The sequence below is a fragment of the Coturnix japonica genome, chromosome 1, assembly GCF_054131305.1.
Source record: "Coturnix japonica strain WE chromosome 1, WE-NBRP24, whole genome shotgun sequence".
NCBI lineage: Eukaryota > Metazoa > Chordata > Aves > Galliformes > Phasianidae > Coturnix > Coturnix japonica.
The window spans coordinates 43,625,842-43,647,753 of record NC_140663.1 but is presented as its reverse complement, the minus strand read 5'-3'; the positions used below and the strand labels follow the sequence as shown (position 1 = coordinate 43,647,753).

Genomic DNA, 21,912 nt, shown 5'->3' with positions numbered 1-21,912 from the left:
ACCAAGATCTACAGCTTTGCACATACTTCCTCCACTCTAAGAATATTTTCAGCTGTCGACACACCTGAGTTTTGTAGCATTACATATCTGGTATTGAGTCTACACTGTTTTAGAATTATCATACTTGATGATGAATGTCTGGAAAATTTGAAAAAAAGGACAACGGACACAGACACTTCTCACAGCAGTGAGTACATCTCCTCATGAAAAGACAACGTAAAACATGTTGCCTCCATTTCAAAACAGCTTAATCAAAATCCACCTTTTCTAGAATGTCTCACCTCAAAAGTATAAGAAAATTCTCACCAGCACATAAGTAATCAAAAGTAAGTCCAAGGTTTGGTTTTTTTTTTAATTCTAATGGACGCTAAATTTCTGTGCTGAATGATCATGAAGCAGCTTCTCACCTATCTCTGGTCCAAGAGAAGTGGCAAGTACAAAAAAAAAATGCCAATGGGAACTAGCATTAACCTTCTAGCTTGTAGTGAAGAAAAGTACACTTCTTCCACTTCTGCAAGTCTATAAGACTCTGAACTCGGCACAAAAAAAAAAACAAAACTGACAGAGCAATGCAAAAGAACCTTTTCAAAACCCTTTTCTCTGTCACTCAGCTCATGGGCTGCTTTTCTATGAAAATACCACCCTCTTGTGTTAGTTCGTAAGTACTACAAGAATTGATTACAAAACCAAAAATAAAACCAACCCACAAAAAAACAACTAGCAAACACAGACCTCCCCTTGATCTTACCAATTGTTACATTCTCTCAGCTGAATTCCAGGCAGTGAATAGTCCAACCAGCCAGAGCAGGCTCCCTCTGTTGGACCACTCTTCACCTGACCCATTTAAAGTATTTATGTCATATCTCAAACGCTAGTAAGAATGATGTAAAGAGGAAAACCTTCTGGTAGAGCTGATATTCAAAATACGCAAAACAGGTCAATGACATTACAAATAAAACCAGTTTGCTTTAAAATTAAGCTATATTTGGAGCTCTCCAAATCACGTGTCCTTTCAGTAAGGCAAAATGATCATGATGTACAGTGGAAACTTGATTACTTCTATTTTTTTCATCTCTTCCTTCCTTCTGGCAGTCCAATTTGACCCCAGAGGTAGTCGGTGAGTTTGGGTACTGAAACAGAGGCTGCACCAATGGGAAAGTTGCACTCATTTCTCTGGGGATGAGCTGGGTCAGACCACACAGTCTTCCATTCCCTAAGGGGATGATCTGGCTTCACTGAAAGATAGACTGACACCATTATACCACAGTAACCATGCTCAGTCTGTAAATGGTGAAGCAGAAGAGAGTAAGACCTTTTAGGCCTTTTCCAGACAAACTGCCCAATGCAACATTCAGCAGTTCTGAAAAAATCCACTGGAGATGTTTGCGAAGACTATTTTTGCCAAGCTTGTGTAGCCATAAACAGGAGAGTAAAAGTCTGTCCGAACACTGAGCTAGAAGGCTTTCCGTTTCTTCTTTTTTCCACCTGCCACCTTTTTCCTGACACCAAGAGCTTCTTCGGTATCATCATCATCACCATTTCGAGATCGCTTCTTCTCTCCCTGTTCCCGCAGCTCCTGCAACACAATTAAGAGATTGACAAGGAGTCAGGGCAGACAAGGAAATTCAGATCACTACTGTGAGTACTCAAGGATGAAATGTCATTACTTACCATTCGAGCAAATCTCTGGGCCTCAGCCACACGCTCTGTTAGCATCATAACTTCCTCCTCTTGCATGGGGAATGCTGGCAGCTTCTTGCCAATCAGGTGTTCGATGCGCTGAAATAGTTCTACATCATACCTGAGAGAAGACGGCCTGAATCAGCCTAACTGCAACTCCTTCAGTTACCTCTGTCTACAGACACTGCCCCTTAATTCCACCCAGTAGAGACTGCTGGCTTGTGCTAATGCAGAGCAACTCTTAAATACATCCCCCAGTAATGTCACCCTTCAGAGTGGCTTTGCGGATTTACCTAAGATGTGTTTGGGCAAAGACTTATTCCGCAGTAATCAAAACATTAAAACCTATTTAATCTGTATCATTTATCATAAAAAAATGTACATATACTATGCAGCAAAGTTATAAACAACTATCTCCAATAATTACATAGCTGCTTCTAGAATTTACCTTAGATCATTTTCTCTCCCCTCCCTGAACTTTTAATGCTCTCCCCTTTTACTAAAGAAATCCAACTGGTCCCTCAAAATGAAATACAGTATTTTTCTCTTATCAAGGACAAGGGCAATGCACTCTGCTTTGAAAGACAGCTGGGAAGAATAAGCCTGCAACATTTTAACACTTACTGAGTGACAAAGGTGATCGATTTGCCAGATCTTCCAGCTCGAGCTGTTCTTCCAACACGATGAATGTAATCCTGAAAGCAATTTTCTTGATAAGCAATAGGACATACACACCAAGCACACAAAAGAGTTGGGGAAGATCTACCCTTTTGATTATTTCTTTATGGGGAGAAAAGAGTCAAGGTTTGATATGCTGACAGTATGCAGCATTAAAGTTTGATAAGACACTGGCCTGTGGAAGTGCATTTTTGTTTTTAACCTTTCTTTGATTGCTTTCTAAAAGAAAAGATTGTTATTCAAGACTGTAGGACAGAAGCTGTGAGACATGAATGCTAATGGAAGAATCGCTTCCACAGAAAGATAATACTTAAAATAAAACTGAGCCAATGCTTCTACCTTCATTCTCAGGATTTAGTGTTCTACCTAGCTTGTCTTTGACAGGGAAGCACAGTGAAAGGGAGGATGAACAAGAACAGTTTGGGAGCTTCCACTGAGAGCCTTCAGTTTATATGGTTCTGGGCTGTTTTCCAGGTTTTACACTGCATTATGGAAGTCAAAACATCCATTACAGGCAGTACCTGTGGGTGTCACTAAACCATGAGAATGCTCAAGACTTGTTCTGTGACACAGTGAGCTGAGAGGGAGGTGCACAAAAACTGTAATGATGCCATTCATGTGGCTGCTCCCCAACTTTAACTTTTGCCTTTCCATAATGACAAAATCAAATTCAATTTGATGAACCACCTCTTCCTTTGTTTGCAGTGCATGGTACCTTTGGTCTTTATAGGAAATAACAGCAAATCTTGAGCCATATGTTAACGATGTGCTTTCTGAAACCAAGCTTGTGAACAAAGCCACATCCATAAGACAATACTATGCTTTCCACAACGAAGAAAGTTAGTAATTCACATTTTTCGGCTTGCTATGCTTCTGTGATATGGAAGTGGAATGTATCAAAGATACAACCCTCGATCAATTGAGCATGTGGGAAAATATTATATTTTAAACACAGTTTAAGCCTGGATTGCAGGAACACAGATGCCTAGTTGAAGCCTGGTACATGTTAAAACTATTTCCAAAAAGCCTGTAATCTATTCAATATGGTATTAGAAGACACTCTTGAGCAAACACACCAAGACAAAGAACATCTCTTACTTCTCCTTGGGATTCAGTTTTGCAACCCAGATCAGGCCAGTCAAACTGAAATATCAACTCAGTTGCTGAGGCTGAACAACTTCTTTTCATCTAAACAAGTGTGAACTACACATCCCGTCAGAAGAACAGAGGAAAGTTGTGTTGTCTTTCTTCCTCTGCCTAGCTTCAACACTATACTTCCTGGTGACAGAAGGCCCTCGTCTGACACACAGACTAACTTACCTTAGAGTGCGTAGGAATATCAAAGTTTATCACCACATCTACATGTGGGATATCCAGACCTCTGCTTGCAACATCAGTAGCCAGCAGAATAGACCGTGCCTTTGCCTTGAACTTGTTTAAAGAGCCCAAGCGTTTGTTCTGGAAGAGTGGCAGACAGAAAGGGAATGAAAGAACGTTCACTCTGGTTAATATGCTCTTGTTGAAATATGATAGAGAAGAACTGCAGTAGAAACCACTCAAAAAGAAAAAAAAATAAAATCTCACTTCTCTAATTTCTAATTACACAAATCAGCAACAGTATCAACATTAGATTAACATCTATGGATCAGTCCAGTCCACTAGCTGTGAAATACTTCTGCAAGGGAGCTGTGACTCAGTATGGTGTAGTTCATCTCCCAAGTGACATGTCTCCTGCCTAGTGCATCCTGTGGGATATGCCCATACCTGACTCATCTGCCCATGAAGAGGAATAGCGGTGAACCCCAGATTACGGAGCAGTAGAGCAGTCCTCTGAGTATTGTTACATGTACTACAGAAAACCATGAAAGAATTTCCAGCCAGTTCATTCAAAATATAAACCAGGTAGCTGTCCTGTAAAGAAAGGGAAAAAAGAGAAATTAATAAATAATCAAATATGCTACATTAAAAAGTAATATAACTATAAAGCCAGAGAAGATATTTTGCAGATGTGGGAACAGTAAGACTACACACGGAATAGGAAAGAAACAGAAGAAGTGGTAATACCTTGAATTTGGATGGGATGAAAATGTAGTACTGCTGTAGCTTTTCGACCGTTTGATACTTGGAAGAAACAGCACATTTAACGGGATTCTTCAGAGCAGCACGCTGGAGTTTTTGAACCTAAGATTAAAGTAAATCAGTACTAGAAGTTTCTGACAAAGTCTCTGTCCTTGTATCTGCAGCAGACAGCCTAATTGACAGTACAGTCTGATGAAAGAAGAATTAAAGGAGAGTACTCGCCTCTCACCTGCTTGGTCATGGTGGCAGAAAACAGGAATGTCTTCCTGTCTCGAGGAATCACTTTCAGTATCTTATCCACCTGCAGAATGAAAAAGGGAGAGAAATACTGAGTACAACAGCAGTCAAGACATTAGACTCCCCAAAAATAAGTGCCATCCAAGCAAAGAGTACTGCAAGCATACATGCGTCTTTGGTTCACAGGAGGCACAAATTTCCCCTCTTTCATGGGAAGTTTTGGGCTGATACTTAGTTGATAGCTAAGCAGCACAGACTTCAGAAGTCAAAGGTAGTACAAGAAAAGGCAATATTCCTGCAGCAGGTTTGCACGACTGACAGTTAACACAGAACACAATGTCAGGCAATCCAGAGAGCCCAGATGACTTCACAGACAAAATGACAACTACTTGCTAGCTAGTACTTTGCAGAACTCTACTAGGTTTAGCTCCTACCACAGGCTTCCATGCAGTTATGAGATCTTATTTATGAATTGCCACTAACTTCTACAGAACTGTTTAATATAAGCATTTTCTACATGACTGCATGTAATGATTCAAAGGGACCTGCATGGTGCTCCAAAGAGCTCCTTCAGCACAATCCTACCTCTGTCTCAAAATCCATGTTGAGGATCCGGTCAGCTTCATCCATCACTAGGAACTTCAGAGCTCGTAAATTGAAGCCCTTGGTGTTCTCCAGGTGATCCACTAGACGGCCAGGAGTTGCTACAAGGGAGTAAGAGAACACCAGTTAAGAATTAAAGATCCAAAGAAATAAGAATTATCAGTTACAGAAATAAATCATTCACCAAATGTGAGTGTAAGTAGGTTGCTTTGTGGCGAGTGCTATTTCATCCTTGAAGTGTTTTGAAATGAGACTAGTCTCCATGTAGAATGCCCACCTTCCCCACTCCCACAAAAAAAAAAAACAAACAACAAAACAAACAGCAGATGAGATGTACTAAGAATGAGACCAGGGTTGTAAATACTACAGGAGAGTTAAAGGCCATTCAGTAAGAATGCTTTGGAGTGAGCTGGTAGCAGCAAGGCTACTGGTGCCTATTTTACAAACATTAACATCTCAAGATGAAACAAATGAAGGATGTATTCCTGCTTCCTCAAAGACACAAAGGCTTCTGCCACTCTCTGGATGACTGTAATGTAATTAATATTCATAGCCCATACCTCGTGTAGGTTGACTTACCAATTATAATATGTGGTTTCTTGGCTAAGGCCAGAGACTGAGACATTGAGTCAATTCCACCGACGATAACCGCTGCAGGACAAACAGAACACAGTGAATACCCCTGTTTATCTCCAGCCAACCTCAAGAGTATAATCACAGAATTACTCAGGTTGGAAAAGACCTCAAAGATCAAGTTCAACTGCAGCCTAACCATAGTACCCTAACTCTAATGACCCTTCGCTAAATCATATCTCTGAGCACCACATCCAAACAGCTCTTAAACACACATAACGTGTTTGTTCTTACTCCCTGCCACCCACAACTATACAAAATGAAAAGCTTGCTTTATGAGAATTCACTCAGGTAAGCCTGGCCTTTCCAGGCCTCTTAAGCCACACACCAAAGCCCTTACCAGCCTCAATTATTTTGTCACAGTTGAAAAGCAAGAGGCAGAATCTACTCTGCAGCCTAACTCAGCTGCAGAATCTGAGAATTCTTAAAATATCCAAAAAGCTTTTATGTCAGTAGCAAATATCTTTAAAATACACACACATATATATATACACAATATAGACTGTTTGCAGGGAAGATTAAACTACATCCTATATAGCAAAACACTATGCAATTTAACACCAATACAAACTTAGTGCTGGGGAGATTCTCTACTACTTCCATCTTTAGCAGTCTGGACATTAAATGCTGAAAAGCTGCAGAGCGTTCCATAAGGGAAGACCATACAGTCAAAAGTACAGTTTCTCTCCTATAACCGATATCAGCATCACAAAATTCTTTCACCTTGTGTTCAACCCTCCATACAAACACTCTCTTTTTCCTTTGCACTCCGGGAGCTGATCTTCAAACCTTGAAAACAACAGCATTCCAGTATCACAAGGCTACTTACCACTGTGGACACCAATGGAGGACCCAAGAGCTTCAAACTGCTCTGAGATTTGGAAGGCCAGCTCTCTCGTTGGTGTAAGTACAAGAGCAAATAATCGCTGAGGTGCATCCAGCAGTGCTTGAAGAATTGGCAAAGCAAATGCTCCTGTTTTCCCAGAGCCAGTTTCTGCCAGTCCAATGATATCTCTGCCTACAAGGAGTAGCAAGGAGAGCAAGAAGTGTTACAAATCTGCATTAAACACAGTGGATTTCAAAAAATTATGCAGTAAAGTATAGGAGTTCACTAAGAATAAAAAGAACGTGGCCATGATCTCATTGCGATCACGGAGACGTGATGGGACAGCTCGCATGACTGGAATGTTGTCATGGAGGGCTATGTGCTTTTTAGGAAAGATCGGCTGGCAAGGCGGGGTGGTGGAGTTGCTCTTTATGTGAGAACAGCTAGAATGTATTGAACTCCACCTGGGGGAGAGTAATGTAGAAGTCGAGAGCTTGTGGGTGAGAATCAAGGGCCAGGCTGGCAAAGGGGACACTGTTGTGGGTGTGTACTACAGGCCCCCTGATCAGGAGGAGGAGGTTGATGAGGCCTTCCATAAGCAACTGGAAGTAGCGGCACGCTCCCAGGCACTGGTACTTATGGGGGATTTCAATTATCCAGATATTTGCTGGACAACCAACATGGCCAGGCATGCGCGGTCCAGACAATTCTTGCAGTGCATTGAAGATAACTTCCTGATGCAGGTGGTAGAGGAACCAACGTGGAGTGGGGCGTTGCTGGACCTGATTCTCACCAATAAGAAAGGACTTGTTAAGGAAGTAAAAGTTGGGGGCAGCTTGGGATGTAGTGACCATGAGATGGTGGAGTTTGAGATCCTGAGTGGAGGAAGCAAAGCAAAAAGTAGGATTGCTACCCTGGACTTTAGGAGAGCCAACTTTGATTTCCTTCGGGACCTACTTGGGGCTATCCTGTGGGCCAGGGTGCCTGTGAGAGCTGGTTAGCGTTTAAACGGCTCTTCTTTCAAGCTCAGGATCAGTGCGTCCCTGTGACTAAGAAATTGGGAAAAGGTGCAAGGAGACCTGCGTGGGTGAATAAGGAGCTCATGTGCAAGCTCCGCGGGAAGAAGAAAGTACATGATATGTGGAAAAAGGGTCTGACCACTTGGGAACAATACAAGAATATAGTCAGAGACTGCAGAGATGCGACCAGGAAGGCCAAAGCCCACCTGGAGTTGAATCTAGCTAAGGAGATAAAGGATAATAAAAAAGGCTTTTTTAAATACGTTAACAGCAAAAGGAAGGCTAGGGAGAATGTGGGCCCCATACTGAGGGGGGTGCTCTGGTAACAGGGGATGCTGAGAAGGCGGAAATACTGAACTCCTTCTTCGCTTCTGTCTTTAGTGAAAGGGCTCTTCCTCAGGAATCCCGGACCCTGGAGGTTGATGAGAGAGTCCGGGGAATGGGAGATTTCCCTTTAGTCAGGGAAGAGGTGGTCCGTGAGTGCCTAGGAAACATTAAGGTCCATAAATCCATGGGACCTGATGGGGTGCATCCGCGGTTGCTGGGAGAGCTGGCGGAGGTCGTTGCTGAGCCGCTCTCTGTAATCTTTCAGAGGTCTTGGAGAACTGGGGAGGTGCCTGAAGACTGAAGAACAGCCAATGCCACTCCAGTCTTCAAAAAGGGCAAGAAGGAAGACCCGGGTAATTATAGGCCAGTCAGCCTCACCTCTGTCCCAGGGAAGGTGATGGAACAGCTTGTGCTGGATGCCATCTCCAGACAACTGGGTGATAAGGAGGTTATCAGGAGTACCCAGCATGGGTTCACCAAGGGGAGGTCGTGCTCAACCAACCTGGTGGCCTTTTATGAAGACGTCACTAGCTGGATGGACAGGGGGAGGGCGGTAGATGTAGTCTACCTTGATTTCAGTAAGGCTTTTGATACTGTCCCCCATGACATCCTTATAACAAAGCTGAGGAAGTATGGGATAGATGAGTGGACGGTGAAGTGGGTCGAGAATTGGCTGACTGGCAGAGTGCAGAGGGTTGTCGTTGGCGGTGCGGTGTCCGGCTGGAGGCCTGTAACTAGCGGCATCCCCCAGGGGTCTGTACTGGGTCCGGTCTTGTTCAACATTTTCATCAACAACCTTGATGAGGGGATAGTGACCACCCTCAGCAAGTTTGCTGATGACACGAAGTTGGGAGGATTGGCTGACATGCCTGAAGGCTGTGCTGCCATTCAGAGAGACTTGGACAGGCTGGAGAGCTGGGCAGTAAGAAACCGGATGAGGTTTAACAAAAGCAAGTGTAGAGTCTTGCACCTGGGTAGAAATAATTGTGTGCACCAGTACAGGCTGGGGGAAGACCTGCTGGAAAGGAGCTCTGCAGAGAGGGACCTGGGCGTCCTGGTGGACGACAGATTGACCATGAGCCAGCAGTGTGCCCTTGTAGCCAAAAAAGCCAATGGCATACTGGGGTGTATTAAAAAGAGCGTGTCCAGCAGGTCGAAGGAGGTGATCTTCCCCCTCTACTCTGCCCTGGTGAGGCCTCATCTGGAATATTGTGTCCAGTTCTGGGCTCCCCAGTACAAAAAAGACAGGGATCTCTTGGAAAGAGTCCAGCGGAGGGCCACTAAGATGGTGAAGGGCCTGGAGCATCTCCCCTATGAGGAGAGACTTAGGGAACTGGGTCTGTTTAGCCTTGAGAAAAGAAGGCTGAGAGGGGACTTGATCCAGGTTTATAAGTACCTGAGGTGTGGGAGCCATAGTGGTGAGGCTGGTCTCTTTTCAGTAGTGCGTGGGGATAGGACTAGGGGTAATGGGATGAAAGTACAGCATAGGAAGTTCCGCACGAATGTGCGGAAGAACTTCTTTACAGTGAGGGTGACGGAGCACTGGAACAGGCTGCCCAGGGAGGTGGTGGAGTCTCCTTCTCTGGAGATATTTAAGACCTGCCTGGACGCCTACCTGTGTGACATGGTATAGGGAGCCTGCTTTGGCAGGGGGGTTGGACTCGATGATCTCTAGAGGCCCCTTCCAACCCCTACAATTCTGCGATTCTGTGAACTGCCTTGGCAATAAATTCCCTCCCTCATTCCCCCAGAAAGGACAAGACACAAAAAAAAATTGAAGGAAAACAGAAAGAGGTAACAGCAAATTTCAGAACATCTTTAGAGAATTCTGAAGTGTAACTTCAATTGCACATTGTAAGTTACAGTCCTAATTCCTTTCAATTATGTTTCTGGGTAACGTAACAGTGTTCTTACATCTCAAAAGCCACAATGTATTTTATGCCACAGATTAAAACAGTAACCCAAACCCAGAGAAAACTCAGGAACGTTATCTTAACTTTTCTTTTTGCTTTTGAAGAGAATCTTCTGAATGGATTAAAAAGTCTGACTACGAGAGAGCAGGCAATGAGAAAGATCGACTTTGTGATGGATTCTTTCTGAATAAGAGATAATCTAGAGGTAAAAATACTTGCTGAATTTAGTAAAGTATTTCCCAGCTTTCCCAGGACGCTTACAGAAAGACACTGTGTGGCTTTGTTATTTCTCACTCCAGAAATCCAATTTCAAAGAATGGTCTGCTCACAACAAAACAGCTTGTACAAGCTATGTAATCACTAATGGCATCTCCAATTTCGGAGGCAAACTATAGATCTCTAGCAGAAGAGACACAGCCTCAGGTGTGCCAAAAGTGTCCAGCATACCTCTGCATACTTCAGAAAGGCCATGGACAATGCTGACTAGCAGTTCAAAAGGCTGGGAACAGTTATATTTACCACAGAGTGCCAAAACTATCCAACAGTAGTGAACAGACAAGAACCTATGTACTAGCTTGAAAGCTTGAAATTGCAGGCAATGTTACAAGAGAAATCAACATTCCAGCTCCGTCAAGGAAGGACACAAGAATGAACACCAGGATTAATTCTACATACAGAACTTCCACGAGGAAGATGGGAAAATGCTCTCAACCCTGTCACTTCACAGAATCACTAAGGCTGAAAAGACCACTAAGATCGCCTCGTCCAGCTGTTATCCCCACCAAGCCTACTAACCATATCCCTCAGTGACACGTCCATGCATTTCTTGAATACCTGCGGGGACAGTGACTCCGCCACCTCCCTGAGCAGCCTGTTCCAATGTCTCACCACTCTTTCTGAGAAGAAAATTCTCCTTATATCCAACCTGAACCTCCCCTGGTGCAAGATAAGGCCATAAGCTCTTGTCCTATCACTGTTACCTGGGAGAAGAGGCCAACTCCCAGCTCATCACAACCTTCTTTCAGGTCACTTCTGAGAACAATAAGGTCTCAGTCTTCTATGAGCCCCCTCCCAACAAACAATCCCAGATCCCTCAACTACTCCCCACAAGACTTGCACTCCAGATAATTCACAGCTCTGTTGCCCTTCTCTGGACACGTTCCAGAGCCTCCATGTCTTTCTTGTAGTGAGGGGCCCAAAACAGAACACAGCACTTGAGGTGTGGGCTCACCAATGCTGAGTACAGAGGGACAGTCACCTCCCTCCTCCTTCTGGCTGCACTATTTTTGATACGATCCATGATGCCATTGGCTTTCTTGCTCAGCTGAGCACACTGCTGGCTGACATTAGCTGTCAGCTAACACTCCCAGACACTTTCCATTTGATTATGCAGAGCTCGTAGGGAACTCATCCCCACACTGCGGATGGGAAACAAACCGCTTACCCTGAAGAGCCACAGGAATAGCTTCCACCTGAATCTTCGTTGGTACCTTCCATCCCAGCTGGTCACAAGCTTCACACAGGACATCCGTCACTCCCTGAGTATCGTTGAAAAGAATGGGAAACAACACAACACCAATGAGAAATAAAATAACTCACCAATTAAATATATACTGGAACACAGCCGAGCTTGTCTCCATCACAGCCAAACCCGGGCCCAGGCAGCGGGACATCCGAACACGTGGCCGCCCCATAACCGGCAGCTCCCACCCTCTCCCTGTTTTAGCCCTCACCCGCGGGCTGAGAGCACACGGATGCCTCTAGGGAGCGGCGCGGACCGCAACGAGCCCCAACTCCGCCTCACCAGGTCCTTGAAGCTCCGCGGCTCTTCCACCACCGGCACCTCCTCAGCTTCCAGCCCAGCCGCCTTCCCCGACTCCCCTTCCGCCGCCATGTTGCACCGTCCGTCCGGCGCGGAGGCAGGGCACGCCGGGAGCTGTAGTCTGCCCGGGACGGCAGCGGAGGGGCGGAGCTGGCGGCCATTGTGTGTCGGTGTGTGGCTGTGTATCACTATCTAGTCACTGAGCACTACTTTCTGGGTACGATCTCGTACGCATTTTCATGTCAGACACCAATATGTCAAACTGCCCCTCAGCTTCCATCTGTCGAACAGCAGCAAAATGTAATAGGATATTGGTGAGAAGAATCAATCTCTACTGCTATATCACCAACACTGATATCACGGACCAACACAACAAAGTAGGAGGCATTACTTTCTGAGCAGATCTCATAAAATATGCCATATAGTTAACATTTATAAGTAACACTATAATTCTTTAATATATTAATATTAAATATTAATATTAATAAAAAAGAAAAGGGCACAAAACCCAGCATTTTTATCTGGTTCAATGGAAGTAGATGTGATTCTTAGTGAATTCTCAAGGTGCTCGTCAGAGATTTTTGATGAAATTTTACTCTTCCTATACTTCATCCTTGAAAAGAGTTGTTCACAATTGCACATACTGCCAAAGAGCAGTGACGTGAAATGGGGGATGTTTTTCTCTGGTAAGAGAAGAGCATGTTGGACGTGCCTGAGTTATGTCTTCAAAGAAGGCCACTAGGTTGGTCAAGCTGATGCCCTTTATGAAGCCATGCTGGTTATCCTGTATCAGCTCTCTCTCTACTATATGCCTAAGCTTAGCTTCCAGAAGGATCTTCTCCACGACCTTCCCCAGAGCACTGAGGTGAGGCTAACAGGCGAGTAGTTCCCTGAATTGTCCTTTCTACGCTTCTTACAAATATTTCTGACGTTGTCTTCACAACTTTGAAGTGCTGGAAACAACAAAACACAACTGTAGAAATAGAGCGCAAAATGAGAGAATGAGAGTTGGGAATGGAAGCCAGCATTCTCCACTGTCATGGTTTTGTAATTTTGTAATTTTGCTATCAGTATTCCACATCATAACATCATGTAAAGTATGGATACTTCTATTGAATGTGCAGTCCACAGAAGAAGACTACATATCCCAGAGAACAACAGGGTTAATGATAAGTCACGGGACCAGGACTCTATATAATCTCGTTCCCAGGCTGGAGTGCCCTCCTTCTTCTCTCGAACTTCTCGGAGAGTGGGAAGCGTTCCAGCCGTGTCGCCTAGAGTTCACAGTAGGCCTCTCGGTTTTCGGGGACTCTCTCTCTCTCTGTTTCGTTCGATTTGTTAGCCTCAATTATATTATATTGTGTTATCTTGTATTTCGGTATCATATTTAGTAAAATAAGTTTTTCCTCCTTAGATTGTTGCTGTTTTATCCCACTCCCTTTTTCCCCCTCCTTTCCGGGCCCCGGGGGGGGCCCACGGGGTGGCTTCCCCTGTCACGGGCATAGGTAAATCTAAGTAACCCGTGACATCCACCTCCCATGATAGATGCTATAGCTGACCAAACACGTAACCTATGAAGGATGGAAATGGCGATGATTTCAGTGACCTTTGAGGGAGCTATGTCATAACTATCATTCCTGAACTTCCTACTTTCCAGGTGGTCTGAGCGTGGCCTCTCTGGTCTGTAGCCCCCATGCTGAGTGCAGCAGGGCACCTTCACAGCTAGGTGAATGTCCTTTGCTCTATGGAAAATAGATGTTAACATGTCAGAGAGCTTAAGCCTGGAAAATACAGCAGAGCTGATGACAAAGCAGAACGCATGACAGTATATCTGAGCAGACCTCCATCTCTCTTGCCACTCGGGAAGCACAACTGGGTGTGCCCGCAGTGGAAATGCTGACACTCATGAGCATCTGTCACTGGGTTCCTAGTATGCCATTTCCTCTGCTCTCAGAACAATGAGGAAAGTTAGAGGAAATCCGAACAAACTCTCTGCATGACAGAGAAAGGAAACTTGGAACAATTCACTGGACAGCAGTGGAAATGAACTTGCTGCATCCCACTGTGCTCAGGAGCAGGGATTTAAAAACAGAAAACACTGTGTAGATGCTAGCTATGACCACACATTAAAAATATATATATATATATATAACAATTTGAGCCATGAGCTTTCTGTTTACTATTAGTGCTAAAGGTTAGGCCTGGCCAGTACATAATACATGAGCCCTTACTGTGGGATGCCTCAGGAAATGGAGTCAGGGATGTGACAGGAAGTCACTCACTCTTTGTTGAGCTTAATTCTCAGATAATACAGTAAGTGCTGTTCTGGTGGGGGCAGGGGGACCAGTTCACCATCTATTCTGATACATTTCAGTTTGGGTAATTCCATTCTGTTAGTAAATGTGTTTTGAACAAAAGTTTCTGACTGTCCTAAACTCTAAAGAAAATCCTTGTGTGTGATAAAAAATGTATCACTTCCCTTTCTGTGCTTCTCAAAACAGGGTGCCGTAAATTACACTGGGCTTCAAAATTTTCACTACAGGAATTTTAGTCTTGCCCTTTGAACAGGCACATTCCAACCCTAGTGTGTGTTAAAAGCTAATTCTTCTTTAGGAGGTACAGTGTAGGCACATACATGGGTGAATTTTAGTACAGATATAATGGCAACTATTCCCTCTGTACTCAGCGCTGGTGAGGACTCATCTCAAGTACTGTGCTCAGTTTTGGGACCCTCACTACAAGAATGACACTGAGGCCCTGGGAATGTCCAGAGAAGGGTAACAGAGCTGTGAGGGGCTGGAGCACAAGTGTGATGGGGAGCGGCTGAGGAGACTGGGATTTTTCAGTCTGGAAAAGATGTTCTCATAGGAGGCCTTATTGCTCTCTACATTGACCTGAAAGGATGTTGTGTATAGGTGGGGGTCAGCCTTTTCTTCCAGGTAGAAAAGAGAGAATGGCCTCAAATTGTACCAGGGGAGGTTCAGGTTGGATATTAGGAAATAAATTATTATCTGTAAGAGTGGTTGTACATTGGAACAGGCTGCCAGGTAGCAGTGGAGTAACCATCCCTGTATGTCAAGAAATATGTGGATGTGGCATCAAGGACATGGTTATTGGGCATGGCGAGGCTGGATGATCTTATCCGTCTTTTTAAACCTTAATGATTCTGTGATTCTGTTTCACAAGTGATGCATACTAACACATGATGGACAATGTGTATAGTAGATCACAGCTGATGATAAATAATTCAGTCTACTCATCAGGATGCCTAGTGAGAGGCTACTGGAATATCCTCATGCCCTGACTCTGTTCAGACTCCTTTGCTGTAAATAACTTTTATTATGCTTTTAAACACACTGTGAGAGTTTGCGTTAAAATGGTTATTGTATTACTGCTTCATCATTGGATCATTCTTCCCTGCAGCATTTTCAATAAAAGGAGAATAAGAGTGGCAATAAGAGGCCAGGCTTCATAACTGCCAGCCCAGGCTAATGATCAACACACACACTTCTCCAAGTCCAGCTACTGAAGAAAGGGTTCAACCAACACATACATTAATTTGAAGGGCAAATAACTACTGTGAAAAAGCTGCTTACCTAGCGCACTTCCCTTAGATGCTGCTTTTAATTCTATATTGAAATGAAGCTATTAAGTAGAAAGAGAACGAGACCTGTCCAGCAAAGCTTGGTACCTTAGGTTCAGTCACACTCACACATCTGCACTGCACAACACATATCCTGACCTCAAGTGTAGGCTTAACCTAGGGAAAAACAGAGCAGATGCAAGCTTTTTTTGCTCATGTAGCTGTAATGGAAATAAAAGTGTCTCTCATTTGTCCTTAGCTGCTGAAACAGTGGTGTGATTGCAGTGCAGGGCAAACCAGCCCTCACAAAACTGTGAGCTATCCACTCCGTATTCTTCTTTCAGATCAGCTCATTCAGAGCTGTGTTGTCATTCCTATGCAGTGCCCTGTATAAAGGTACACAGATAAAAGTGACATTGCCATAAAATTGAGAAGGTAGGAGAAATAGGTTGTGACAATGAAAAAAGCTTTCTCAAAAGGATGGTGAAGTCATAACCATCCTGGTGGAGCTGGCTCACAAGATGTTGGAGCATTAAGAAAAATGTTGCACTAGGCCTGCCTTAGCACAGTATGTAATTCACACCCCAAAGATACACATACATACTTGCATATACATACCTTGAGGTGTTTGTGTGTCAGAGGCCAGCATGCACACCAGGATGCGCACTCACACAGGCATAAATACATGCACTCGTACACAAATGATCACATCACTTTTCACTCTCCCTTTCCGAGCACACCCCTCACTGCTCATAAAGATTCCTTGACTGTTGTATTAGACGAAATACGGGGAACTTATCGGGATGTTACGTGACAGGCCCTTCCCCATTCTGTAAAAATCTTAGTGACGTGTAATACAGTAGGCGTAGATGAAAAGGTGTAGTTTATATAAGGATGTGTATGTTTCAATAAATCGCCATTTTACCACTCTGCAACCTTGGTGTTACTTGGTAATTGGCCTGGCTGCTGCTTCAGTAGAAGGCAAGAGATCATAAGGTCATTAATGATCCAGTGTCTAAAGCATGAAATTGAGTGGTCGAGGCAAGGGCAGGAATGCGATCACATGCAGGTGTGCAGAGAGACACTGACACAAAAGTACTTTATATTCATTTAATCGAACTAGCAGTGTACTTTCCCCTTATAGCAAACAGGCATGGGCATTACAGACAACTGAGTCACATTCTGAGGGACAAAAGCTTTTGTTTTACACATCAAAACACATGATGAAGTCATGAGTGGAAGATACAACTTGAGAAGGAGTTGAGCTTTGTAAGTTGGAGTATAGTCCTTCCCAAGAGTTTGCTCAGAGCTATAGAATTAAAAATCAGCTTTTTCATCATTTTGATTCACAAATCCTAAGTTCCCCTTCCATTTTGGGGTCTCTTCCTTGTACCTCTTTCAGGTATTGGCATGATCTCCATCACCACAGCACCCGAGCACTTCAGAATATTTGTCCCAGAAACATCCTTGTGAGGTAGGGAAGTGTTGCTATTCCCATTTTTGCACAGACAACTGAGGCACTGAGGGGATGAAAATCACAAAGGACATCCTTAGCGGGGCAGTCACTCGAAACCGAGTCCGAGCCATTCCTCTTGCTTCCTCAGTGTTCTGACCACTGAATCATCCTACTCTTCTGCACCCTTGTTGACTGTTAGTACCAATATATGCATTGCTGATGTGGAGCCTTCCCTGGGAAGCACTGCTAAGCATATGTGTAGCTCTCTGTACATGCTGCCTCCTCCCTCCCCAGACAACCACTGTGGGTCTCACAGGCTGTTTGACTGCACAGAGAGCAGCACTACCACTTCTCAGGTGTGCTCTTCTCTCAGCTGGTCTCCAGCTCAGACCATAACACCAGCATACTCTTCCCTCCATGCTCCAAGAGGTACTTACTCTTCTCCCCAGAGGGTCTGCTGGGGCAGGCTCTGGTCCCAGGGTCACTGACCCATCTTTCTCCCTGTTTTGGTTTCTACGATCTGTCACTGGTTAACCACAGTTCACCTATGTTATAACTACCAGCATTCATCTTTATCTTTCCTACAGGGACTTACCCTTACAACCAAAGAACTTGTAACTTGCTCTCACTTGCCACAGACTTGCATTGCCTCTAAGAACAGATGTACTCCTTTGGAGCAGAGACCTCTTTTTAAAAGGAAAACAAAATATTTAAATAAAATATCAAAACTTTAAAATACAACATCAAAACTTTAAAAACTTCTCACATAAATAAATAGAACACAAACATCACAGTTCTCAGCCTGGAGAGGTTTCTTCATAAAGGATAACAGTTTCTGGCTTCTGGTTCACCCTACAATGACTGAGCCATCCACACAGTCTGTCACACCCAGGGCTGCTCCTTTCAACAACCTTCCCACATGTACCTTGGTAACGGGGCTGTACTCTACTGGAAGTAGGTGGCTGTTGGCTCTTTGAGGGTATCACAGCCCCTTCAGCATTCATAGATTGATGAGTTATCCACAAACTGGGGTTAGTCAGCACCAAGGTTGCAGGGATTTCATCACTCTGCTGACCTACTGCTTTCTGCTACATGAGGAATCAGAGTCATGGAGGTGGATGTGAGGCAGTGGGGTGTACCTCTGTGTGTGTGTGTGTCTATGTGTAACTGTCTTGATATCAGGGAGAGATTTGTGTTCAGATATAAATAAGGCACAAGAGATGTGTGCATATATGTGGATGAGCACCACCAGTATTCACCAATATTACAACAGCAACAGGTAGCAGCGCTAGTGGTGACAATTATGTAGTGTTTTCAAGTCTGGTTTCATTACAGGGCAATTACTGTTTCAGCTGGATGGTCTTGGGGTCCCAGTGGTGGTTCTAGCACCCAAGCTGAGCTTCTTCATCTGTGGGGAAAGCTCTGTCCTGGACTCAAGGAGTTCACAGACTTCATCCATTGCCCTGGTACAGATCTCGAGGTTGGCAGCCAGCTTCTGGATTTTGGCCTTCAGCATGGCTTGGCTCACTTTTGTGACCTCTTTTGTGTATTCTGGCACAAGGAAGCTGTGGGAGCCACAGAAGACCATGAAGCAGACGGAGTTATAAAGGGAAATGGATGCTCTCTTCTCCGACTGGAGAAGCTTGGGGTCCCCTGGGCCTTGCCCGCGGCGGAGGAATTCCAAGCAGCCGAGGATTTCCCTCATCTGTTTCCGACAAGTCATTGCAATTTCCTGCACCTTCTTCACCTCCTGGGAATTGCAGAGCACGGCAGAGAGATCAGAGGTGATGCTGACAGCCCCCCCAGCAGTTGCTAAGCCCAAACCCACTGCAGATGCCAGGAGGGAAGCTCCCAGTGTAGCTGGGCTTAGAGACAGCCCCACGATGGCTGTGACTGCTCCCACGGCTGTCAGTGAGCTCCCACTGATGTTGGCAATCAGGGATCTTTTGCGAAGCTTGTTGATTTTGCGAGCTGCCTTGTGAAGGTGAGCGATCTGACCCTGCAGCCTCCGTCGCTGATCCAGCAGCGCTATGTGGAAGTGGCGCGTGGGGTCTGGCGTCTGGGGACGGGAAGCACCATTCCTCTCCATGGCCTCTGTCTAGAAACAGAAGAAGATGGGTTGAGATTTATAAAGAAAAGCACAAGACTTGTTCAGCCTTGACCTCCATCCCAAGGATGGCATCCATCCAGTTTTCCTGCTTCACCCCACTGCTTGGAAGGTTTGCTGTCTGTGCTCACGCACATGCTCACGTACATGTGCGCATATGTGCACGTACACACACATATGCTTAGTTACTCTATTCTGACTTTCAGACGGGAAATTTTTTGGAGTTTTTTGTCATCCTTGAGAAGATTAAAATAACTATATAGGATTTGAACTCAATGATCCTTATGGATCCCTTCCAACTCGGAAGTTAAGTGACTCAGTGTCCAGTGCAGTGATGTTGCCAGAACAACATGGTAGTGTCCTCCCAATGGGATTCTGAGGTTTTGTAATATTCAGGGGAATATTTCATAGGAATGTTCAGACTTTGAAGAGATAAAAACCACCTATCCTAGGCTGCTATTTAGGGATCCTTTCCCATTAAAGGAGGACAGATGGAAGCTGCTGAGGCAAGTCAAGGTCTAATTTTTCTATCTACAGGCTGGGAATGCCTCAAATGATGATTGTGAACATCCTTCCTCTCTTTATGCTTAAGTAACTCAAGGTCCTGCGCCACTTCTTTCTTATTGTAACCTGGCGTCAGGATCCAGACAAAGGTGGGAATGATTGTTCTGCAGTACTCAGTCCAGCCTATGTCTGTGAATCCTCAGCGGTGGTGACAGGGAGGCCCATGAGCCATGCATTAAAGGTCCATGGACTATGTTTAGGAAGTCCATGAAGGGCACAGAATAGCAAGCCCATTTTCAGCATATACACTCCTAGGGGACTACTGGGAAGAACAGTGCTGACTATGGTAACGTCTCCCTTCTAGATGGTGAATCCTCAGGATTTTGGAGCTGTGTGATGTCTCTTTTCTCTCTATACTTTTTCACCAGGGTAGAAGGAAATGTTCCAGTGAGCGTTTTCAAATTGCTCTAGGGTTACAACGTGCTTTATAAAGGAAGCCAGCATCATTATTCCTGTTTTACCTGCATGGCAGCTGAGGCACAAGAAGAAACAGGAGGGATGCACAACACCAGCTGTCCGATGAGGGCAGTGCTCGTGCTCTCCACACCACTGCACCATATAGAAGATTGAATTGTCTCTGTGTTTAATATGATCTAGCCATGGATCTAAGAAGCTGGTCACATTACACATTGCCTTAATAACCACAATAAGACTCTGCAGTAGAAAGATTTTGTCCCAGTGCCAGCTAAGTGTAACTATTAATTACTGCAGATATGTTTTCTAAGTCCCCATTACTGCACAAACTGGAGGGGCCCAATCCCTCACACTGGGCACACTATATAATTTGGTTCATCAGGGCTTTCATTCTGCAGACTCCTTGTCTTCCAGAAGAAAGAAGCCAGCTACCCCTGAGGGTCTTTCTACCCTAAAGAGTGTAAGTAAATAATTCTTTCTGTCATTTTTCTTTTTTACTTTTCCTAATCCATTTCATACATAATCCTTTAGGGCCTCCTCTGCCCCTGTGACTATCAGAACAATCATCCCAGTTTCTCTCAGGCTTTTGTCATCATTGGGTTATTTGAGCCACTCAGTACATTGTGCTTTTCTTAGCTGGAGGCATCGTCTTCTTATTTTTTACTCTGTAGCTAGAGATTAAGCTGAAGGCACAAGGACTAAAACTAAGCCTGAAAGATACCAGTATCAAAATGAGCAATGTGCTCATCACCAATGACTTAGCAACAGATCATTAAATATATTGATGCCTGTAGCTTCTTAACATCTTGTTCTGCAGATTTTATTGTGGACAACAGTCTCTGGTAGCACCAGCAGCCACCTCACTGAACAGTTACTACTACAGTAGTTACAGTTACTACTCACTGAACTGTTATACTATAACAGTCATTTAATATATAACATCAACTTTGCAGTGATGCATGTCTTTTGAATGCAGAGATTTATGTCAGCATAAAGGAAGACAGACATCTCCCACTCTTAGAGAAAAATCCCCCAACAATAACTGTTTAATTAAATTACTGCTAGTAATAAATAATGAATTCTATTTGCTAATAAATTCATAATAAATTATTGATAAATATTAAGAAATACTGTGTTGTTTTTTTTTAAAAAAAAAACATTATGAAATAATGTGTACATTAGTCCCAATCTACAGCTAAACTTTAAATGCTTTCCTAATGCAGTACTCAGACAGATTCAAAAGAAAAGCTGATTCAAACTTACCTTTAGTTTCTGGCTGACCTCCCCACAGGCAAATTTTAGTCTGTTTCTGGAGGAGACCAATTTATAGCTCCCGTGGACCAATTGCTGCAATGGGAATGCTTTGCCTCATACTGGGAGTTTGCCATTTCCTGCTCTCCCTTGTGCAGAAGGATGTGACACACTGGAAAGTGACCTGCGGGACAGCGAGCACACATCATGTTCAGGAAACGATCCCTACGAATGAACATTGTGTGTTCGCTTTTCCTGAAGTCTTGGTCGGGAAGGGGGGGGGGGAGTAATTAAATCTCAGCCTATTCCTGACTCTGAACTAGTGCAGTCATTCCCTCCAGGGAGCAGTTGCCTTTCCTTTCCCTGAAATAGCAACTGACTTTACTCTGCGCTCAAGCCACCAATTACTTGATGACTGAAGTTTCTCCCCTCCCACATCTAGAGCATCAACCAGCCAGCTTCTTCATTCAAGGCCAGTGTACTTTCAAAATCCTGGCTCTTTGAGACAATAGTGCTTGTGATTGGATGCAAGGCAGCAGTGCTGCCTGCGAGCTGGAGCAGGGCTCCCAGCCCATAAAAGGAAAGCAGCTCCACAGCAAGTCAAAGAATCATATAATTGTAGAATTTCTTGAGTTTGATGGTAAATATAAGTGTCACTGAGTCCAACTCCTGGCTCCATACAGGACCACACAAAAATCAGATCATATGTCTGATCATTGT

General features: G+C 44.2%; 2 protein-coding genes across 2 annotated transcripts; both read right to left on the bottom strand.

The window, feature by feature from the left end:
* Positions 1–962: 962 nt before the first annotated feature.
* On the bottom strand, positions 963–11,908 carry DDX47 (DEAD-box helicase 47). The gene is made up of 12 exons (XM_015860028.2): positions 11,800–11,908; positions 11,440–11,533; positions 6,740–6,928; positions 5,857–5,928; positions 5,260–5,378; positions 4,667–4,738; positions 4,423–4,539; positions 4,123–4,269; positions 3,679–3,816; positions 2,305–2,375; positions 1,672–1,801; positions 963–1,576 (listed from the first exon to the last, which is right to left on the bottom strand). The coding sequence occupies exons 1-12, from the start codon at positions 11,887–11,889 to the stop codon at positions 1,454–1,456; spliced, it is 1,362 nt and encodes a 453-aa protein (XP_015715514.2). The 5' UTR covers positions 11,890–11,908; the 3' UTR covers positions 963–1,453.
* Positions 11,909–16,496: 4,588 nt separating this feature from the next.
* On the bottom strand, positions 16,497–21,602 carry APOLD1 (apolipoprotein L domain containing 1). Its single transcript, XM_015860039.3, has 2 exons — positions 21,205–21,602; positions 16,497–18,954 (listed from the first exon to the last, which is right to left on the bottom strand). The coding sequence occupies exon 2, from the start codon at positions 18,943–18,945 to the stop codon at positions 18,205–18,207; it is 741 nt and encodes a 246-aa protein (XP_015715525.2). The 5' UTR covers positions 18,946–18,954; positions 21,205–21,602; the 3' UTR covers positions 16,497–18,204.
* Positions 21,603–21,912: the final 310 nt, after the last annotated feature.

What these genes read in the sequence shown, in the direction of transcription:
- APOLD1 (XM_015860039.3), bottom strand. Translation starts at nt 18,945, where the DNA reads ATGGAGAGGAATGGTGCTTCCCGTCCCCAGACGCCAGACCCCACGCGC.
- DDX47 (XM_015860028.2), bottom strand. Translation starts at nt 11,889, where the DNA reads ATGGCGGCGGAAGGGGAGTCGGGGAAGGCGGCTGGGCTGGAAGCTGAG. An exon ending in TATTCCTGTGGCTCTTCAGG is followed by an intron (nt 6,929 to 11,439) that starts GTAAGCGGTTTG and finishes TACTCCTTGTAG; the next exon opens with GCAGAGATATCATTGGACTG. An exon ending in CTCCATTGGTGTCCACAGTG is followed by an intron (nt 5,929 to 6,739) that starts GTAAGTAGCCTT and finishes TTTGTCCTGCAG; the next exon opens with CGGTTATCGTCGGTGGAATT.